This window comes from Ruditapes philippinarum, unplaced genomic scaffold (genome assembly GCF_026571515.1).
Source record: "Ruditapes philippinarum isolate M1 unplaced genomic scaffold, ASM2657151v2 ctg14147_1_1_1_1, whole genome shotgun sequence".
NCBI lineage: Eukaryota > Metazoa > Mollusca > Bivalvia > Venerida > Veneridae > Ruditapes > Ruditapes philippinarum.
Window position 1 is genome coordinate 1915 of NW_026853389.1, and position 21160 is coordinate 23074.

The 21160-nt window shown below is 32.4% G+C and overlaps 1 protein-coding gene across 1 annotated transcript; it reads left to right on the forward strand.

The window, feature by feature from the left end:
• Nucleotides 1-709: 709 nt before the first annotated feature.
• Nucleotides 710-19452, forward strand: LOC132736738 (uncharacterized). Its single transcript, XM_060723938.1, has 10 exons — nucleotides 710-998; nucleotides 8701-8808; nucleotides 15325-15627; nucleotides 15902-15982; nucleotides 16342-16460; nucleotides 17047-17125; nucleotides 17622-17651; nucleotides 18108-18149; nucleotides 18732-18811; nucleotides 19318-19452. Exons 1-10 carry the CDS (start codon nucleotides 947-949, stop codon nucleotides 19435-19437), a joined length of 1014 nt encoding a protein of 337 aa, XP_060579921.1. The 5' UTR covers nucleotides 710-946; the 3' UTR covers nucleotides 19438-19452.
• Nucleotides 19453-21160: the final 1708 nt, after the last annotated feature.

A 21160-nucleotide genomic window follows, 5' to 3' on the forward strand; every position in this document is an offset into this window, starting at 1 on the left:
TTCATTTAAGCCAAAATTGTTGTTTTGTTTAAAGTTTGTGTAATGTCATTTTTGAAACGTATCAAATGATGCCAATGAAATTTAGTTTTAAGTATGAGATGTTTACTACGTTTTCAAAAAATACGTTGTTCAACCATCGCTTTAAAAATATCCATAATGTATGAAGTATTTAAGTGGAAAATGCGTTCATGCAGAATGTGTAGGGATTAAACGAGGGGAATTGTGTTGACAACATTTCTATCCTCCATATAGTTCTGAATATCATGAACAAAAACAAAATATTATCAAAATTATTTTGTTTTGTAGAAGATGTAAAGTAGACAGGATATTAATTCCATATACTGTATTTTATGTGACTGACTCACTGTGGTATTTCGACAAGGCGTATCATGAGTATAATTTTTTTTGGATAAAAACATACAGAAATAATAACAAGCAAACTATGCCTTCGTGATGTGAATGCCATTTAGCGAAACTGAATTATTTATCGAGATAGTTAATGTGATATTGGGATATTCGATGTTTTTATTTTGATAAAAATGCAATTTAAAATATCAAAATATTGGGGCCGTTGTATCTGGCATGTTTTTACATCACATTTTCCACAAAGGTCGTCATCAAATTATGATGTTTCAAAACGCGCTAAAAATGAACAAAATTGCTTGCATGGCTATTCATTTGAGACATCAATATGAAATTGCTCATAATGACAAGTAATTTATTAATTGCTTGGAAATGCCAAAAACACAAATTAATGCCATTGACATTTAAGGCTAGACGGTCATATTCTCCTATAAAGTTACATTTTGCAACTTGCAGGAAGCAGGAGAGCAAATTATCCCGCAGTTTATAGAACTTGTAGACGAAGACTTTTGTTTTTATTGTTATGCAAGAACGTTAAAGATGTATTGAATGTTGTGAAATTTATTTTTTGTGGTCAGCCAGCATGGCTTTAAAATGGTTTATCATTTCCATTGTTGTCAGCCATTTAAGTACAGGTTAGTATTATCTTTGATTATTTCGAATGTTTTAATAAAATGTATTACATGTTATTTAAGGTAGAACGCGACACTTTGCGAACTTTCGAGTAGCGTCTTGAAAATTGGCATGCAGAAAGTTGACCATTTTTCTGATTAGATTCCTTTAATTTTATTTCAATAGTTTCTGCCAACTTTTGAACACACTACGTCAAAATTGACCATCAAAGCCCGTTTGTGAACATGATGTCGTTGCGTATCCTTGGCAACTGTTAAGGGTATCACAACGCCATTGGCGGACAAAATATCTTTAATTCTACAGCATCCGACGGAAATTATTTTTTCCTTTAAGCTGATATAAAATTTATCGTTTTACGCTGAAAAATGTTTGAGAAATGGAAAGAATATTGTCAAAAATGTGTAAAATTTGACGTTTAGTTTAGCCGTAATTTTCGGCTTTAAAGCGGCTTATTAAAAAATTCCTAAGAATTTTTTTATTTTTTTCCTTTAGACGTCCTAAAATGGATACTTAGTGTAAATGACTAAAAAAGGGGGGTTACCGACTCACATTTTTCGGTACACGTGATTTTATATCCCCCACCCCTATTAAAGTCACGCTATTACGGGGCGTTTGTTAATTTGTTTGTCATGAAAAAAGATCGCTCTGTGTCAAAAACCCGCTATAAACGGCATTTACGCTATTATAACCACTGCGAAAAATATATGGATAGAATAAAGAATACGAATTCCGTTAAGACAGGTAAAAATAAAGTGAAATTGGAATACGTAGATATACGGGACCGTATATCATGCAATAGGTATATGACTAATATACCGTGATCCGTACACTCGTATTATAGGTAACTTTGTTTACTAAAAAACGGAGTTCTTTTAATTACATGGCCAGAAATTAATTACCAAAATATGAAATATTTTATTCTTGTAAATACGGATTTTGTATATAAAGCAGAGAATAAAGATGTACTTAAGAATTACCCACTTTCTACAAGAGGAAATAAATAATAGTCTGATCTGACATTTGTCACAGTAACATTAAAGTAAAACTTTGAGATAAATGTAATATTTCCCGGTTTTATTAACATGTCAATTACATACTGATTAAATGGTCAGTGAACAGAACATATAAAACATCGACAGATCCTCGGCAGTGTCCGTAGCATTAAAAATAAAGTCTACCATAAATTTGGCCATACAGTGAATAATGAATATTTGCAAAGGCCGATTTTATAGTAGTGATTTTAATACAGCCGTTATGATGAATCCTCAATTAATCGTTATTTTTAACACTATGATATTCTAAAATGATAAGCAAACAAGAGAAAATGTATTAAAAATGTTTACTTGTAGAATCAAACGTGCTTCCTCTGTAATCCAAATTCCACTGAGCTTACGTTTCAAATATGACTGTTGCTTCACGCTAGTATAATTGACTAATTTTCATTTATGAACCGTATATTTTAATTTGTCAATATTTCGCACAGTTATTTAGCATATACTCTGTCAAATTGCTGCAATAGTTATTGCTTATAAGTAAAATTCTGGATTTTATTGGTGAAATAGAATAAAAATCACTCACAGTATATCACTCATAGTGTGGGTAATACAAAATGTATAGCTTTTTTTCAGAACTTCTTGTAGCCTATGTTTTAATGTATGATTGAATTTCCGTAAATTTCAAAATTTACATAAAGATATATAGTTGCTTTTTGTTCCATATGGCATATTTCTCGAGTCAAGTTCATCAATTTTATTGCATTACAATATCAAAAAGTTACACCGCAATGATAACTCTCAGCTGTATTTGTTTGTGCAGCGAACACGTTGCCGTTGAACACCTTACGTCATTTTCTTTACATGCGTCTGTTTACAATTCCTTATAAGGTAATTAATCATGCTTAAAAACAAGAAGACAATTTGTTTGTTTTTTCGTACACTTTTTTTCAGCCAACATAAACGTCACAAAATGGTATGGGGATAATAAATTCATTAAAATTGCACTTCGACCAAACCCATGTGACGTGCTCGTAAGAAATAGCGCGTATGTTATGAATAAGCGAAATATCAACGGCTAAGATTTTAAATATAAATATGCCTTTTCATCGTAATGTCTCATTTTAAATTTTAAGCATTTGCAATGGAACATTGTTGTTTTATATGTGTAAATTAAATTCTAGAACAATTTTCCTGATAAGCTGAACAATATTGCCGCACTTTGAAGGCTCAAACGTATCTGCATATGTCGAATGTCATACAAAATTACTCAAGGGGTAGGGGAAATAAAATCACGTGTACCAAAAAAATTTAGCAGGTGACCCCCTAATTTTTTATTAGTCATTTAGACTAAGTATACATTTCAAAAGACGTGTAAAGAAAGAAATCATAAATTTATTTTCAGGAATTTTTAAATTAGCCGCTTTAAAGCCGAAAATTGCGGCAAAACTGAACGTCAAATTTTACACAATTTTGACAATATTCTTTCCATTTCTCAAACATTTTTCAGCGTAAAATGATAAATTTTATAGCAACTTAAAAGAGAAAATAATTTCCGTCGAATGCTGTAGAATTGAAAATATTGTGTCCGCCAACGGCGTTGTGATACCCGTAACAGTTGCCAATGATACGCAACGACGTCATGTTCACTAACGGGCTTTGATGGTCAACTTTGACATCGTGTGTACAAAATTTGGCTGAAACTATTCGAATGAAATTAACGGAATCTAATCAGAATTATAGTCAACTTTATGCATGCCAATTTTCAAGACGCTACTCGAAAGTTCGCAAAGTGTCGCGTTCTACTTTAAATAAGAATGGTAGTATCAAAATGATGATTCTACTACAGCCCGATTACATTTATTCCCTAGTTTAATAGTATAATTATACTAACAATACTGCAGATTTTCAATAGCAAAACAAAAATGGTTTTGCTGGAATATGTATTTTTAAGTTTATCATTGTCAAAGGATATCTATCAAATGATACCTTAGTTGCTTGGTCCTACACAGACTGCGCAAGCGCGGGGCAAGATATACAAGTGATCAAACTACAGGGAAACTAAAGCCATTATAATATGTCTGTTTTACTAAAAAGAATTCCGAGAGAAAAAATTTAAATCTATAATGGTTATAAACGATTGAATTTTATTTCATTACATTGTCAAATTTAAAATGTGACTAAAGTTTAACATTAAAATAATAAAGTCACAGCAATAACACGTATAATATCATTTTTTATTTTTCCAACGTTTCGGCAAATGTATGCCTTTTTCAAGGTAAATAAATAATAATAATATCAACGGACGTGACGTCGTAATTTTACAATTAACGTCACGCCCACTTTAGCGGAAAAACGAACAAATACGAACAATTCCAATTCATGATAAAAGAGATAAGTGCACCAAACAAAGCATCAAAATATAAAAACGACACAATAGATATCGGATTAATAAATACGAATATTTCCTATAGTGTTTATTTATAAAAAATGATAATAGGAAAAAACGAATATCTATGTGGCGTAATTCTAGCATTTGTAGCGTGGATTGATATTTTATGAATTATTTAATTGAGTATAACAACTTTGTGTTCATTCCTTCTGGAAAATGAGTTTTTAGCTTATGAATCCAAAATGTTTCTTTGCACAAACGATCTAAAGTATTGTAAACAACATCTATGGGCATAAATGAAAAATCGGTAAAATTATGATCGTCCTTATTAAAATAATTTGCAACATTAGTGGAGAATGCAGGATCTACAAAATTGCATATATCAAATTTATGGCTATTCATTCGTTTAGACACAGGTTGATTGGTTTGACCAACATACTGCATGCTACATTTTTTACATGTTATCAAATATATACAATTCTTGGTTTGACAGTTAGTATGTTGACGTAAGTCAAATATCTCTCCTGTATTTGAACTGTAAAATGACGTACCACTATTAATACGAACACAATGAGAACAGCGTTTTCTACAACAACCTCCAGAATGTGATGTAAAGTCACTGTCAGTATCAAATCTAGATCTAACTAAAAAGTCTTGTAAGTTTCTTGGACGTTTATAGGCAATTATGGGGTGTGTAGTTATTGTGAATATTTTTAACACCTTCGTTTTTTGACAGATTTAGTAGGTCCCAATATTTATGAATAGTATTTCCAATATTAGGTAAGGACGGATTATATGTCACAATAAATGGAAGAACGTTTTTCTTTTCTTTATCTTGTGGCCGTAAGGCATCCTCTTGTGACATCTGTGACACGTGAAGAAACGCTGAATCTATAACCGTCTCAGGGAAATTTCTACTTATGAAGAATTCTCGTAGTTTGCTCAGTGAAGTAGAGAACACGTCGTCGTCGGATATAATTCTCCTGTAACGCTTAGCCTGACTGTGGGGTATTCCGTCTTTACACCGTTTTTGGATGACAGGATGTATAATCAAGATATTGGTGGTTGTTAGTTTCCTTTACATAAACATTAGTTTGAAGTTCGTACGATTTTCCTTTTGATACTTGAACATCAAGAAACGAAACAGATTGTTGAGATATGGTGTGGGTGAATTTAATGCTTGGGTGAACATTGTTGATTTTGTCAATAAATGTGTTAAGTTCTTCAAGAGAATGATCCCAAAGCATAAAAATATCGTCTAGAAAACGAAGCCACAATGACGGTTTAAGCTGACTATCTTTCAAAAACTCCTCTTCGAATTTCCCCATAAAAAGTGCTGCGTACGCGGGGGCGACTGGGCTTCCCATAGCGGTACCCATTTTCTGAAGAAAATAGTCATCCCCGAACTTGAAGTAGTTATTTTCAAGAATAAATTTCAAAAGTTTAACAATTTCATCTGACGAAAGGCTGCTGTTATTATTTCCTTGTCTTAAATAATACAAACACGCATCAGTTCCATCCGTATGTGGTATATTAGTATAAAGTGAAGAGACATCTAGTGTTACCAAATATGTGTTTTTGCTTTGTAGTTTAATATTACGTAATTTGTTGATGAAATCTGTGGTGTCTTTTACATATGATGGCAATCTAAGCATATGTGGTTTAAGTATAAAGTCGAGATACTTTGAAATATTTTCTGTCGGTGAGTTACATCCTGACACAATAGGTCTACCCGGATACTTTAATGGCAGTGTGAAGTCTGGAGATTTGTGTGTTTTAGGTAAGATATAAAAACACGGTGTACGTATGTTCGTTGGAAATACATCAAATTCATCTGAAATACAGTCGTTTGTTTCTTTAATCTTATCAATGCATTCCGATATGTTACATTTAATAATTTCTGTAGGATCTTCCGTACATTTTTCATAGTAGCTGCTGTTTTCGAGTTGACGTAAAACTTCCCGTCGGTAATCGTCAGTATTCATAATAACGATAGTGTTCGATTTGTCCGCTTTCTTTATAATTATACTTTTATCTTGTGACAGTTTACGTAGCGACTCCATTTCAGACTTGGTTATATTACTATAACGTTTGTGTTTATTAATGATACTGGATTGCAATATTTCTTCCGTAATAGCATTAATGTAAAAGTCCAAGTAAACATCTCTTCCAGCGGTGGGGGTGAATGACGATTCTTTTTTATTGAAAAATGGGTGTTGGGAATATTCGTCTTTTTCACTATCACTTTGAGAATTAGTTTCACAAGGTTCATTTAAATTGTTAAAAAAAATCTTTGAGTCTTAATCTTCTTTGAAACATGAAAGTATCTTCAGCAAGTTTAATTTTATCATGAGACTTAATTTTAGGGCAGAAACTTTAAACCCTTTCCTAAAAGAATAAAATCATCGTCACTTAGCTTTTTTGAAGATAAATTCATGACTGTCTGCTTCCCTTTCTGTATCTTTTGAAGCCTCCTTTTGAGTGTCCGCCATGTATTCTTGTCTGCCACTCTGATAAATCGTCTCTGCCGGCGTTTCCGGTTGGAGTCACTGCTAGTAGATCCGTCACCATCTTCGTTAATAATTCCAGGGTTTTCTGGAGTTTCAGCGAATTGTTTTCTTGGGGCGCCCCGTGCTTTATGGCCTCTGCGTAGGTTTTGCGCGTGCCCGGGGCCTGTAAGTTTTTTGAAACTTCTACTTCCGGTGATGAAGAAGGGCACGATGTTTCAATCGAAGTTTTAGGCTTCACGGGTTGACGGGTATTCTGCGTATTTGTATCCATGGATCTAAATGTTGGCGTTTTTTTTGTTGGCTTACTTTTGACATTTTGAACTTTTTTCGCACGTTTTACTTGACCACCGTTTTTTGCAGTTGTCTTATCTTGTTTTGTTGTAGTAACAACTATCTCATCATTATATTCTTCGTCATCAGTGTTATTACTAATAATTGAAGTTTTAATTTGAAAAGACGCTTCTATGAGAAATTTAAGCTTTTTCTCGTGTGTCAACAATACGTCTTCTTTTTTCTTTTCCGTGCGTTCAAATATATCACAGTCAATTTTAAATAGTTCTTCGTTATTTAAGTCCGTTTTCAAATCATTGCGCTTTTCTTCTATCAGACGGCCGTAGTCGTGGGAACGTCTAATGTGGTCTCCTCGCACACGCTCGCAAATATCTTTACTTACTTTCAAAAGTAACGAATCAATAGAATTCTGCAGATCATCCGAATCCTTCCCGACGTTAACTTTTAACTTCAGTTGGAGGCCTTTTGGTACAACGTCCTCGGCGCGGCAATTATCCAGGAACCGAGCATGCAGTGTGCTTTTCATTTGTTTTTCCGCTAATAGTTCTAGTTGTCGTATACGTGGATCTTGAGATGCCATATTGTTGTGTGATGTATATAATATTAAAATAATAAAGTCACAGCAATAACACGTATAATATCATTTTTTATTTTTCCAACGTTTCGGCAAATGTATGCCTTTTTCAAGGTAAATAAATAATAATAATATCAACGGACGTGACGTCGTAATTTTACAATTAACGTCACGCCCACTTTAGCGGAAAAACGAACAAATACGAACAATTCCAATTCATGATAAAAGAGATAAGTGCACCAAACAAAGCATCAAAATATAAAAACGACACAATAGATATCGGATTAATAAATACGAATATTTCCTATAGGGTTTAATTATTATATATATATATATTTTTTTTTTTTACTAAAGTTTAACAAAATAATTATACAGAAATGTTAGAAATGAAAAATGAAAATGTTTTATTATCTATGGGAAAAATCATTTCATATCTTAAAAATGGCGATAATTTGATATAATCTAAAGTTTTATTTTGCAATGTTATAATGATTTTAATAAAAATCAAGTTCTGGAATATTCTATTAGAGTTCTATCTAGAAGTTTTTAATTTTATTAAATTATGTTGGGTCGTTCTATTTTTTAAAAGGACTGGTATATAATAATCTAGTTGTACTATCAAACTATTGAAAAGACCGCTATTTATAACAAACAGGCAAATGCCAGCTTAATTGTACTAATATATAACATAATGTGAATAATTAAAAGTGTTCATTATACTTTACATGTACATCAACATTAAAATGCTTTTGAGAAATGAAAATAAAATAATATCTTGGTCTTAATAGGCCTTTAATGAAATAATATATTTTTCATTAATTTATAATTTTGTTTCCATTGTTTTTATTGCTTTCGATTGATATTCCTGGCTTTAGGAATTTTATAAACTCAATACTTTATCAGCACAAAAAGTATTTTGTTAATTCTTTGTTTGTCATATTTCAGTGTATCTTCATTCTAACATTGTTTATAAACCAACGGAGTTTCCATACTCAAGATGCTATGGAAATGATGAAAACAGAGTTACCTGTGAAAAACTAAATATCACTAAAGGTAGGTAAAGTAATTAACTATTTAAAAATGATATTTAATACGAATAAACATTCCGTTTTTGCATGACAAATGCTTAAGAAGTTCCTGTAATATTATATTATCTATTTTACTTATTTATCGTACTTTTCATACACAATTTGCATTAATAGAGCTTTTATGCAGAACCTTTGTTCATCTTCATATCGTATCGACTATTTTGTTTTACATCACTTAGTTGAAAAGAATATCAAAGAACAAACTTGTTAATTTTGTTTTGCTTGTAAAGCACCCAATATTACATGTATGTATGTCTAATATAAACATGGCAAATATAAGCTAACAGAACTGAAATTTTACAGAGGATGTGTGTGTACATGTGTATATATAATATGATTATTTCCAAATATATTCGAAAAAAAAAACAAACAAAAAAAAACAAAAAAAAAACAACAAGAAACAACAAAACAATCAACAGAACTTTTCTCTTTGGAGTGAGATATAATCTATCTCCACTAACACAAATACATATAATACATTATATCAAACATTCTACTGATACATGTAACACTGCATAACAAAATAATTCAGCGTATTATGTAACACCGCACTTTGGGGCCCAATGCACTTTTGGGTCAAATTTTGACCCCAAAGTGCATTACACAAGTTAATATGCATGTTTTAACATCAGACAAACGACCGCACTTTGGGGTCATAAAAATTTGATCAATAAAATTGAATTTTCATGATGTTTTATAGTAACATCTTGTAGTCAAAGCCAATGGTAAACAAAAGTCTATGTATTAAATAGACGAATTGCATAAAATCAGTACACGCAGTGCTCAAAATCATTTACTATTTAAGTAGTCATGGAACTTCATAATAATGTAACATTCTCACTGGGGAACTAGAGGGTATAGTGGGGTGTCGACCCCCGCTCCCGATAATAAAACATTAGACTTTTATTTGTATTTCTCGAAAACATTAATTTTGTTGTACTTCTATTGGCATCCAAAAAGTAACTCATTTGCCAATTTCATTAACCATCTTTTTATCTGTTGCTTTTTGCTTTGGAAAAATGTACAGTTATAGTGAATTAGCATTTTATATGGAAGTGAAATACAACATTTTTTACAGTTTCCTACTTTTATGTCAAATCATTTCACATTTATCACTTCGTTTATAGTTTACAAGCATCTTATTTTTTATACCATTTTTTAAACATTACAAAATGCATGTTTTCCCTTTCTAAAGAAGTAACTTTTTATATGTTTATGAGGCATAATACGCTTTAAGTGAAACTCAATAAAAATTGACTTCCTATCAGCCCTGAAAAATCAAGGAGAACACTCTTTGTAATAAGATTCCCCTTTTAAAAAAAGTCCCTGGCGAACAGTTTTTGCGGAGCTAACAAAAAAACTCAAATTTGTTGATAAGCTTAATAGTTTATTTGTAAAGATTACTATTTATAGTCCGATCGTGAAACTTGATATTTAAACAGAGCATTGCAATAGAGAATATTTATAGTTATTTGGAAAAAATATCAACTGCATTTTATTACATCTCTGACATATTTAAAATGGGTTCAATATGGCACCAAACGTTATCAAGTAAATGGCTGACAGAACAGGATATGTTTCGGAGCATCTTTTATTTTTAGGAATACATTTACAATTTAAATACTATTATAGTACTTTGTTATATGAGATACAATTTTTAGATATTTCAAATGGTAAAATTAATAAAACACTTATCACTTCAGCATCAAACAAATTTTTATTACTGCTACATCAGAAAAAAATGACACTCAGTAAAAAAATCTGGAAACAAAGTGATCCCTCGGAAGCATTAATCAGAAAACAACTTACATGAAAATTGCAGACTCGGTTTGATTGAGTCTGTACATGAGTTATAATGAATAAGTGCAACATCCCTCACGCCCCCTAGCACCGGCTTGAGCAATAAGATATATATAAGAATCGACCGTCATCTTGAACTCCACTTCCAAAATTTCAATGTCGCAGATCGACAATAAGTCAGTCCTCGGTATTTAAGCAAACCTCCGTTAACACCTTCATAAGTCTGGAACCCAAAGTGCGTTAATATGTAGCATATTAACGCACTTTAGGTTAATGTCTCGATTTTGACCTCAAAGTGCGTTGGAGTCCAAAGTGCGATGCAAAGTGTAATGTACTTTGGTTTCGGTGCCTAAAGTGCGTTAGACCCCAAAATGCGGTGTTACTCAGCTATTTTAATAGTTTTACATATGGAAATAGTAATGAACATTGAGACGTTCTAAATGATTCATAATAAATGTGAATTGATTAAATGGATTGCATGAACAACTAGGAGGCAAAAAAAGACTGGTTAGTCTTATTTCAACACTGACATTTATAAATATCAAAATTTGCAAGTTTTAATACCGCCAAAATGTTCTTGATATATTGCTTTCATTTATTTTATCCCTCATATCTAATGATCAAATGGGCTATAACAAGATAAAACCCAAAGGTCTCGCTTAACGTATTCTCCTCGGACAACATTTAAACCGTACTACTGTTTATGCTTATAAAACTCATTTTGGTTGTCTGGACATCAAAATAAGATCTGGAGTCGATATGAAATCCAATTCATTAATGAAATGTCGCTATTTCTGTTTTTTTTATGAAATTTGTTAAATGCAACTTTTAATTGTGAATAATGGCTAAAATTATAAAGCAAAATATGGTTGGTATTGAAATAAGGTATCAGTTTGCTTGATTTATGTTTCTCTTTTCCTGAAACTGACAAGAAAATGTAATAACTCACTTTTAGAGGCAGAGAACTTAGAAAGAAGAAAGAGGCCCTACATTCTTTTTTGCGTGAATCTGTTTAAATTATGATACTCTTTAATCATGCAAAGTGCAAACACATTTTGTCACTTGTTAAAAATATATTTATTTGAACAGAACACATACTTCCACTTTATTTGACTTTAAAGTAATGATATTGTTTATATTCTCTTACATTTTAAAGGGGAGTGATTTGCGATTTGTAAAATGAATTTTTCGTCTCAAAATTAGGTTTTATATAGAGCTGAATGGTGTTTAGCTAGAACAAATATAATATTCACTTTTTATCTTAATCTTGCCCGGCAAATGCTTGTGAATAATTTAACAAAGACATGCATGCGCATAGAAACATTAGAATTGTTGCTTTATATGTGTCTCTCCAGTGTCTACTATATGTGTCTCTCCTGTGTCTACAATATGTGTCTCTCCTGTGTCTACTATATGTGTCTCTCCTATGTCTGCTACATGTGTCTCTTCTGTGTTTGTTACATGTGTCTTTTCTGTGTTTGTTACATGTGTCTCTTCTGTTGTAATATCTGTCTCTTCCGTTGTTATATACATCTCCTCTATTGTTTTCTCTGTTCCTTCTGCTTTATCTGTCTCCACAATGTTTGTTCCTGTATCCATATTTGTATTCACTGAATCTGTCATATTGATGTCTTCTTCCTGTCCAAGCTCATGAGCAATATCTTCTTCATTTATTTCTATCTCATCATCAATAACAACTGTTTCGTCATCATTTATGTCTGACTCCGGTTGAACATGTTCGTGAATTTCATCTTGGTCTGTTACTTCACTTTCTTCACTATGTACACTTCCCTCACTATTTCCGGTGACTTCACTATTTTTACTATCTTCGCTCGATTTATTACTTTCACTTTCTTCACTGTTTCCACTTGCTCCATTTGCTCAAGAGACATGTTTCACAGTAGGAAAATGGGCGTCCCCACTATCATTTGTATTTAATACAAATTCTTCTTCCTCTGCTTCATTCTCCGAATCATTTCCGACGTCGGCTTTCTCTTTTCTCTCTTTCTTTTCTCTTATATCTCTATTTTTGTCTTCTTTCTCTGGTATGTATTGCCCTCTATGATCTTCTTTCTCTTGTGTGTATTCCTCTGTGTCAGCATCATCTGTTATTTTCCTATAATTAACAGGATGTAAATGATTTCTGTGCAGAATTTTTTCCTTCTTGGACTTTACCGATCTTAACTTGAATACAGGGACATCTGGTATTGGTTGGTCAATAACTTCATAGACTTCTTCTTCAAATTTGTCAGCTATCTTATGCTTCCCTTCATATCTTAAAATTTTAACTAGGACTGTATCGCCAATGATGATTCTTGCTGCTTTAGCTTTGATGTCATACTGTTCTTTTTGTTTAGCTCTAGCTTTGTCATTGAATTCTTTACATATTTCTCTTGTTGATGCCATTCTTGTCTATGTATTCATTTACACTTTTTGTTGTTTCTTCTTCTTCTGTCACTTGTTCAAACATAGAGTCTATTGGAAGCTTAGGTTTTCTACCAAACATGAGTTCAAATGGTGAAACGTTTGTAGACTCATGTGGTGTACTATTGTATGCATATACTAGTGATGGTACATATTTCTTCCAGTCTTGCTTCTGAGATGCATTGAGTGTTCCTAGCATGTTGAGTAGTGATCTATTAAATCGCTATGGCGTGGAATTTCCCATAGGATGATATATGGTGGTGCGACTTTTCTTTGTGTTCAGTAGATGACAGAGTTCTTGAATAATATCTGACTCAAAATTTGCTCCTTGGTCAGAGTGTAATCTGGTCGGAATACCATAATGGACGATGAAATTGTTGAATGAAGTTTCAGCTGTTGTTTTTGCTGTCTGATTGCGAGTTGGAATTGCTAAGGCATACTTTGTGAAGTGATCCGTAATAACTAAAATGTTTGAAATTCCTCCTTTAGATTCTTCAAGAGTAAGAAAGTCCATGCACACCAATTCAAGAGGATAAGTTGTTGTCACATTCACTAATGGTGCTCTCCATATGCATCTCTCACATTTGCTGATATATTCTTCCGTATCTGTGAACATGCCTGGCCAAAAATATCTTTCTCGAAGTAGTCTAAGAGTCCTATCTCTGCCAGGATGACCAACATCTGTATGAAGCCCTTTCAGTATTTCTTTTCTGTATTTTTCTGGTATAACAAGTTGTTCTCTTTCTGTATCTCCATCAATTGTTTTTCTGTATAGTACACCTCTTTTCATTGTAAAATTCTTAAAATATCTCTTCATGATTATGTCTTCTTTGGATAAGGTTTTTGGAATTCTTTGATCTAAGTAGGCACGTCTCCATCTATCTATGAGGATATCTTCTCTTTGACTTTTTCTTAGTTCTCTTAATTCTACTTGTGCTATAGGTTGTGTCAAGTCTTCTGTGGCTTCAAGAATATTTAAGTTTTCACAAGAGATTGTCTCAATGTATGGTGGTATAACAGTTGTTCGGCAAATGACCATGACCTCGTTGTTGTTAATCTTTCCCATGTTATCAGGTGTTTTCTCTTTGTCAAATGGATATCTGCTAAGACTGTCTGCATCTGCATTGTTAATTCCAGCACGATAGTAGATATCAAAACTGTATTGTCCCAATGCTGAAGCCCACCTTTGACCTGTGGCGTCAAGTTTAGCTGATGTAAGAACATAGGTCAAAGGGTTGTTGTCTGTTAATACCGTGAAATGGTTCATTTGTAGATAGTCAGAAAATTTCTCTGTTATCGCCCATTTAAGTGCTAAAAATTCTAACTTGTATGCACTGTAATTCTTTTCAGATTTGCTGAGGGATCTACTAGCATATGCCACTGCATGTTTGTTGTTGTCATCTACCTGGTATAAGACTGCTCCAATTCCTTTTGTCGAGGCATCCGTGTGTAATTCGAAAGGTTTTGTGAAGTCTGGATAAACTAATATGGGAGGCTTTGAAAGTATTTCCTTTAAATCATCAAAAATCTTTTGTTCATTATCTGTCCAATTCCATTCTTTTGTTATCTTCTTTTGCCTTTTCTTTGTTGATGTTGGAGGAAGTAAGTCTACTAGAGGTCTTGTAATTTTACTAAAGTCTTTTATGAATCTGCGGTAGTATCCAGCGAAAGCCAAAAATGATCTTAATTCATCAGAATTTGAAGGAGTAGGCCAGTTTTTAATTTTCTCAATTTTAGCTGGATCTGTCTCAATGCCATCCTCTGATACCACATGTCCTAAAAAGTGTACTCTTGGTTGGATGAAGAAACATTTCTCTGGTGACAATTTCAGTTTACATTCATGAAGGCGTGTGAGAATCAAGTCAAGTCTTCTTATGTGTTCTTCAAAAGTTTCAGCAAAAACAATGAGGTCATCCAGATAAATAACACAAATAGTCATATTATAATCTCCAAGGCACTCCTCCATAAGTCTTTGGTATGTAGCTGGTGAGTTACTAAGACCAAAAGGCATTTTCACGTACTCGAAGAAACCGAAGGAGCCTACTGTGAATGCCGTCCTTTCTTTATGACTGTCTTCAATTTCAACTTGGTGATAACCAGCTTTCATGTCAATAGTTGAAAAATATTTGCTGCCTTTCAATATATCGAAAACTTCTTCAATCCTTGGAAGAGCATAAGCGTCTTTAACACTTCTGTCATTAATTCAAGAAATGTTTTCAAAATTGAAATATTTCTGCTGTACCTTTTCTTTTTACAGAAAGACAAGATAAACAGAGCAAATGGCCACCAGGACCATATGCTGTACCAATGTCAAAGTATGGCTGCCCGGAGTCACACACTCGGGGTTGGTTTAAAAGCTTTATGAAGGGTAACATGACAGGATTAAGTAACGATTCTGAAAGTAATTTCGAAGTATCGGACTATTTCAAGTCGCCATTTCGAACAAAAACATTCTCGCTATATTTTTGCGTGAAATTCCGAAATGATTCCACACTTGATACGGAACAATGGATTCCAGGGAATTACAGTATTTATAAGATTGGACCGTCGTGTCCTCAAGGTATGTATCAGTTCTTTGAGACTCGAACAATAATATAGGACGTTCCTGGTGATGGTCTTGCTAAAGATTTTGTACATTCAAATATCACTTTCAACACTGCAAAATTCCAATTATTTTTATTTTTGTAACTTTTTTCGTTATCATTTTAAATGATTTTAATCATATATATTTTTTTGATAAAACCATTTACTTTATATTTCACCAATTTAAATTATTATCTCCTTTTAACGTCCAATAAACACACACACACATATTTATATCTTTATATTTCTAGAATTTGAAGACGCCAACAGAACACTTCCTGTAACTAATGTTGTGTTGTCTGGTCATGTTCCAAATGTTGCAGTACAAGAAGGTGTGTGTGTGTGTGCGTGCGCGCGCGCGTTTATGTGTGCGTGTTTGCAAATAATTGTTAATAAATTTAAAGAATATTTGTTTCAAAGTGTCCCTTCAAACATTAACTATTAATATCTTGTGTACGGAAAGAGCGGACACTTAACGAAAAAAAAAAGTAGCTTAAATACAGTTGATTTTCTGTCTTTTTATATGGCATCACACCTTGGTAGATCTTTTAGTGAAAAGAGGATTTGGTAGGGTATATAAACAATAAATAATTGCTATGTTCACTGTTTTTAGTTTCATTTTGCTTTCGACATATGTTAATTCTTAATGGCTAAGAATATATACAGTAAAGAATAATCTGTTTCATTTAAGGACAATCGGAAGAGTTCACCAACATTTCAACGTGTATAAGAAATATTGTTAACACCACGGAAGGCATTCAGTTGAATGTAACATTCAAAATGTTGGAAACTGACTTCATTCTTGAAAAGGCAAGCTTTTTTTCTTTCTGTAATATTGAGAAATAAATTTAATGTTAAAGAAACTAGATTAATATAAAAGCTAATCGACTTAACTGAAATTTGGCATTGTTCAGAAAGCAAGTGTAAGCAACATGGTCTAGTGAATACCTACTGTAACATTTGTTCGCTCCATCTTGAAATAAACAAGAGTACAATGAAATCTTATTTGTAAAGTAAAATGTACAATGGTGTCATGTATTTAATGATGCATTTGTTTGTTTGGATTTTGGTAATTACTCCATATTTAACACATTATATTTGGTCATAATCTCTATGGTCGTCCACGTAACAGGGTTTCCAGGATAACTGACCGGTATTTAAATTTTTTCCCGGAAATAATCGACTGCTTACCACACAAGAGATCTGAACCAGTGGTGAGATACAAATGACCATTAGACTCAATAACACGGAAAATTTCACCTTGCCCACGAAGCGACCCCAAATCCAATGTTTTCCCTTTTGAGCTTAGCAAGCCGTCTCACTTGACATAGCTCTTGTTTGTATCAATTGAAAACAAATGTTCGAATACATTATGCGTACTACTTCATTATGACAGGACCCAGAGGCAAATTGTTCCCAGTTTAACGTATCTACAGTGATTCAGGGACAAACACATTGTTTTTATAACCCAAAAGGTATGTTTATTCAAAGATGTTGTTTCAACAGAAACAATAGATCATGTCATAGGCACTGTGTGACGTTACATGTAATAACTTTTTGATATTCTTAACAATTGACTTGTATTTTGTTAGTGACACATATTAAGTTTTTTTATCACATTTTGCTTGCAATAAGAGTCAAGAGTCTATATTTTCTGCAATGACAATTGTCCATTTAAATGTGTAGTCTTTGTTTTAGCATATCTTATGCCTGATCACTATATTTCTATATTGAAGATGTAATACTATTAATCATAATTTAGGTAACATAAAAAACTTTTAAAAAGCGGTGTAGGCTTAAAAGCCTTTGTAGTGTGAATTATATTATATAAGTACACTATAAGTGATAAATTAATGGTTGGAAATATTATATTATAGACACAAAAATCTTATACTAGTATTCCAAATCAGTCGTTACCTGGTCAGAAAGTGTCTGCGATAAAGTTCCAAAAATTTATTTTATTGTTTTCAGTCCAGCAATTTAATTACGGACAGGCAACAGGTAGGACTCAATAATAATCTTTCATCTTTTATAAAAGTGAATTCGGTACAAAATACAATGTACAATATAATTTTGACAATTAGATATAATGTTTTGCATACTACTCAGCTCTTTATGATTCATTAATTTGCTTATCAAAGCTCATGTCTTTCGAATCATATCACAAAAATGGAAAAGTTTTATCAAATCATTTATAAAGTATAAAGGGGCTTGCTACATGCCAGTAAGTATATCATTTAGTAACACATAAAACAGAATAAAATCAAAACAAAAAATGATGAACCAAAGCAACTACAAAATCCAGTGTTGTTTGTGAAAACATATAATAACAAACTTGAGTTAAAATTTCTTATTCTTTCTGAAAGTAAATAGTAATCTTATACATGTATGATAAAAATTGTTCAAATTTGCTTTTTTAAACAACAAGTCTGAGTATGTTTCGTTTCTGAACTTCAGAGTTGATTCTTCAACAACAAGATCTCTCCAAATTTCATCAAGGTAAGATTTGATATTGATATCATGTCTTGTAGATGTACATAAAGTACATAAATCACATTTGTAAGCTATATTATATTGCCTTCAGCTTTTATTTTCTGTTGGAAAATCAATTTTGTGTTGTTTCAAAATAAGCATTTTCAGTTAATTTATTTCGGAAAAGTGATCGCATCACTGTTAAACTTTCTTCAGAACAGCGTACTGAGAGATATTTATAACGCGCCTCTTAGAATAGAAAGTCGGGAAAAGAATCGTCCGAGCGGACCGGTATATTAGAATTATCGAGGGGTTTCCTTATTGTGTATGTAGATTGTCGTTGGCAAATTTAATTGTTCACCTAAATACTTTTGATTTGACAATTATATGAAACAATTTATCTTAAATAACATATTTAACCTGTAGAAAAGCTAAAGGCCGCTTTCATGCTTCAGTATTTTGCAAACTATAACAAGCTCTAAGATAAGGCAAGGTATTGCTTTTACGCTATTATAAGGGTACAACATTTGTTAGCATATTCGTCCAAATTTGAGATAGAAACTGAATGGTAATTTGAATATCATATACGTGCCATGGTTTTTATTTTAGAGACTGATTTTGAATTGTTCTTCATTGACTGTCAACATTCATTTGAGGTCGTTATGATTGAAGTTACTGCTTCAAGTTTAGTAAGTATTGCGATGGCATAAAACATTCCTTTTGCAACTGAAATTGAAATTGCATTTATTTTGTAAGACATTTTTCAAATGATTTAACAACATGCTGTAGGTTATGATGTTTTAGAAGAACGTCCCTCTTAATTCGTATTAACTACCCAATAAGACCATTTGTCCTGCTCAGAGCTTTCTGATTACAGTAGTGAAAATAAAACAATATATGCCTTATGCAACCGAAAGTTAAAGCTATTTCAAATTGGCTAACCACTTAGCTTTACAAGAACATCTTCCTTAATTTGTTTTAAACTGCCCAATAAGATATACGCCTTGATTCAATCTGTCTTAAATAATTTGTCATTCCATACCAGTGAAAATAAAACAGTTTGTAAAACAACACGCTTGCATTCTTTAATTGCAATTGTATTTTCAAATATTCTATTGCTGTTTGGCTCTGTATAATACGGAATTTAAAATTTCTTTGATCTGACGTTTGCTAAAGAAAAAATGTTTTCTTGCAGGAAAATAAGGGAAATAAGTATTTCAAATGCTTTGTCAGTGATGAGCCATGGAATTTACAGGAATCACTACTTTGTAACATTGAAAATGGTACTCTTCCTGGAATAATATATCTAAGGTAATGAACGTATACCTTTATATTTATCAAATAAGTGATAGTATCTATATGCCATCGTTTGAAAATGATATACTGCAGACATTTATACATGATTTTCTTCATTTACGTATTAAAATGACACAGTTGATATTGTATGAAAATGGTAGACAGACACTTAAATACATGGCCATTTAATCGTTCAGTTGATGATGCTTATGATTAACACGTATTTTATTTATTAAAATGGTCATACTGCAAATTCTTTTACACGACCTTCGTCAGTGGATAATAAATGATAATTTGACCAGTATATCAAAGTGCATGTAATAAAGGTATTGCTGGACAGCTTTATTGTATTTTCCCAGAGGAAAGGGGTGTATGTGTTCTAACTGGAGCGTTAAGAGAGGTTAAGGTTAAATTTAAGGTCCGCGTGAGCCCAATCAATGCTATCTTATTCTTGCCTAACCCTTGCTGTGACTATGTCACGCTACGCAATTGCACTTATAAGTGGAGATAATTGGTGCGGTTAGTGTCTATGTTCTTACTGTACAAATGGTTAGAAACAATAATAACGAATGTAGCAGTATTTCAATGCAACGTAAACATTATGTTTGGAGATTTCATTGAACGTTAACATAAGTTTCCGCTCTGAACAACTTAAATTGTACTTAACTTTATTGTTGTGAGCATTGGTATTTGTTGTTCCAGCATTTATACATGAAAAAGAACGCGATGTTCCACCTTCATATAGTGTATATCTTTTGAATTTAGTCACTTATACTAGAAGTTGGTACATACTTGTTAGAAAATGACCGAAATTTTATTATTAAAATCACAACTGTGGTTGATATTATGATATTTTATCACATACCCGCACACATAGGGTATTGGTGCGCTACATGTAATAGAAAGAGGATCGAAACACGAGGATATTTGATTTGTACGAGTATTAATCGGATCGCCGAGTGTTTGATGTTCGACCCCTTTTGTATCAAAGCCAAACACAAAAGCACAGTCCCTGTTGTCACAATATAAAACCCCAGAAAAAAAGTATTCAATAATCGAGCATCTGAATATTATAGGATATTTCTGTCGATTTCCCTTTCTCTGCCGTCACAAAAGGTAAACCCCAGCAAACATGAGCCAATCAATGGACGTGCTCTGGAACTAATACCTGCACTCCAGTTAACGCACTGTGAATGTATTATGTATGCAATTTAACTCTTACACATTTTCAACAGAAAGGTCCCCAAACTATGATACAAGATAGCGTTACACTATATGCGCGCAAATGAAAAGTATTCTTTTTCACTGTAAAGGGTAAATACATGTAAATAAAATATTATAATCGTGTAGATTCATTACTAAATTTATTGAACTTGTGTTGTGAATGAAATAATATTATACTCGCCAGAGGCTCGCATGATATAATTTTAATCAACACGTTCAATAAAATTCAGTATTGAACCTACACTGATTCAATGTATCCGATATATTTTATAATCATGTAAAATATACTGTGCACTTTTCGTCGTTTAATCAGTAATGTATTTGATATGTTAAAGCATAAAAACAAATATTTCATACTATTGTGTTTTCCGTTTAGTTTTTACAAACATAGCCAATTTACAACTTAAAATGTCACTTGCAAATTTACTATGTTTGTAAAATACTAAACGGCAAAATTGCTTTTATGAAAAAATGTCGTGTTTTTTGAACTTGATATGAAATTATTGTTTTACAATGCA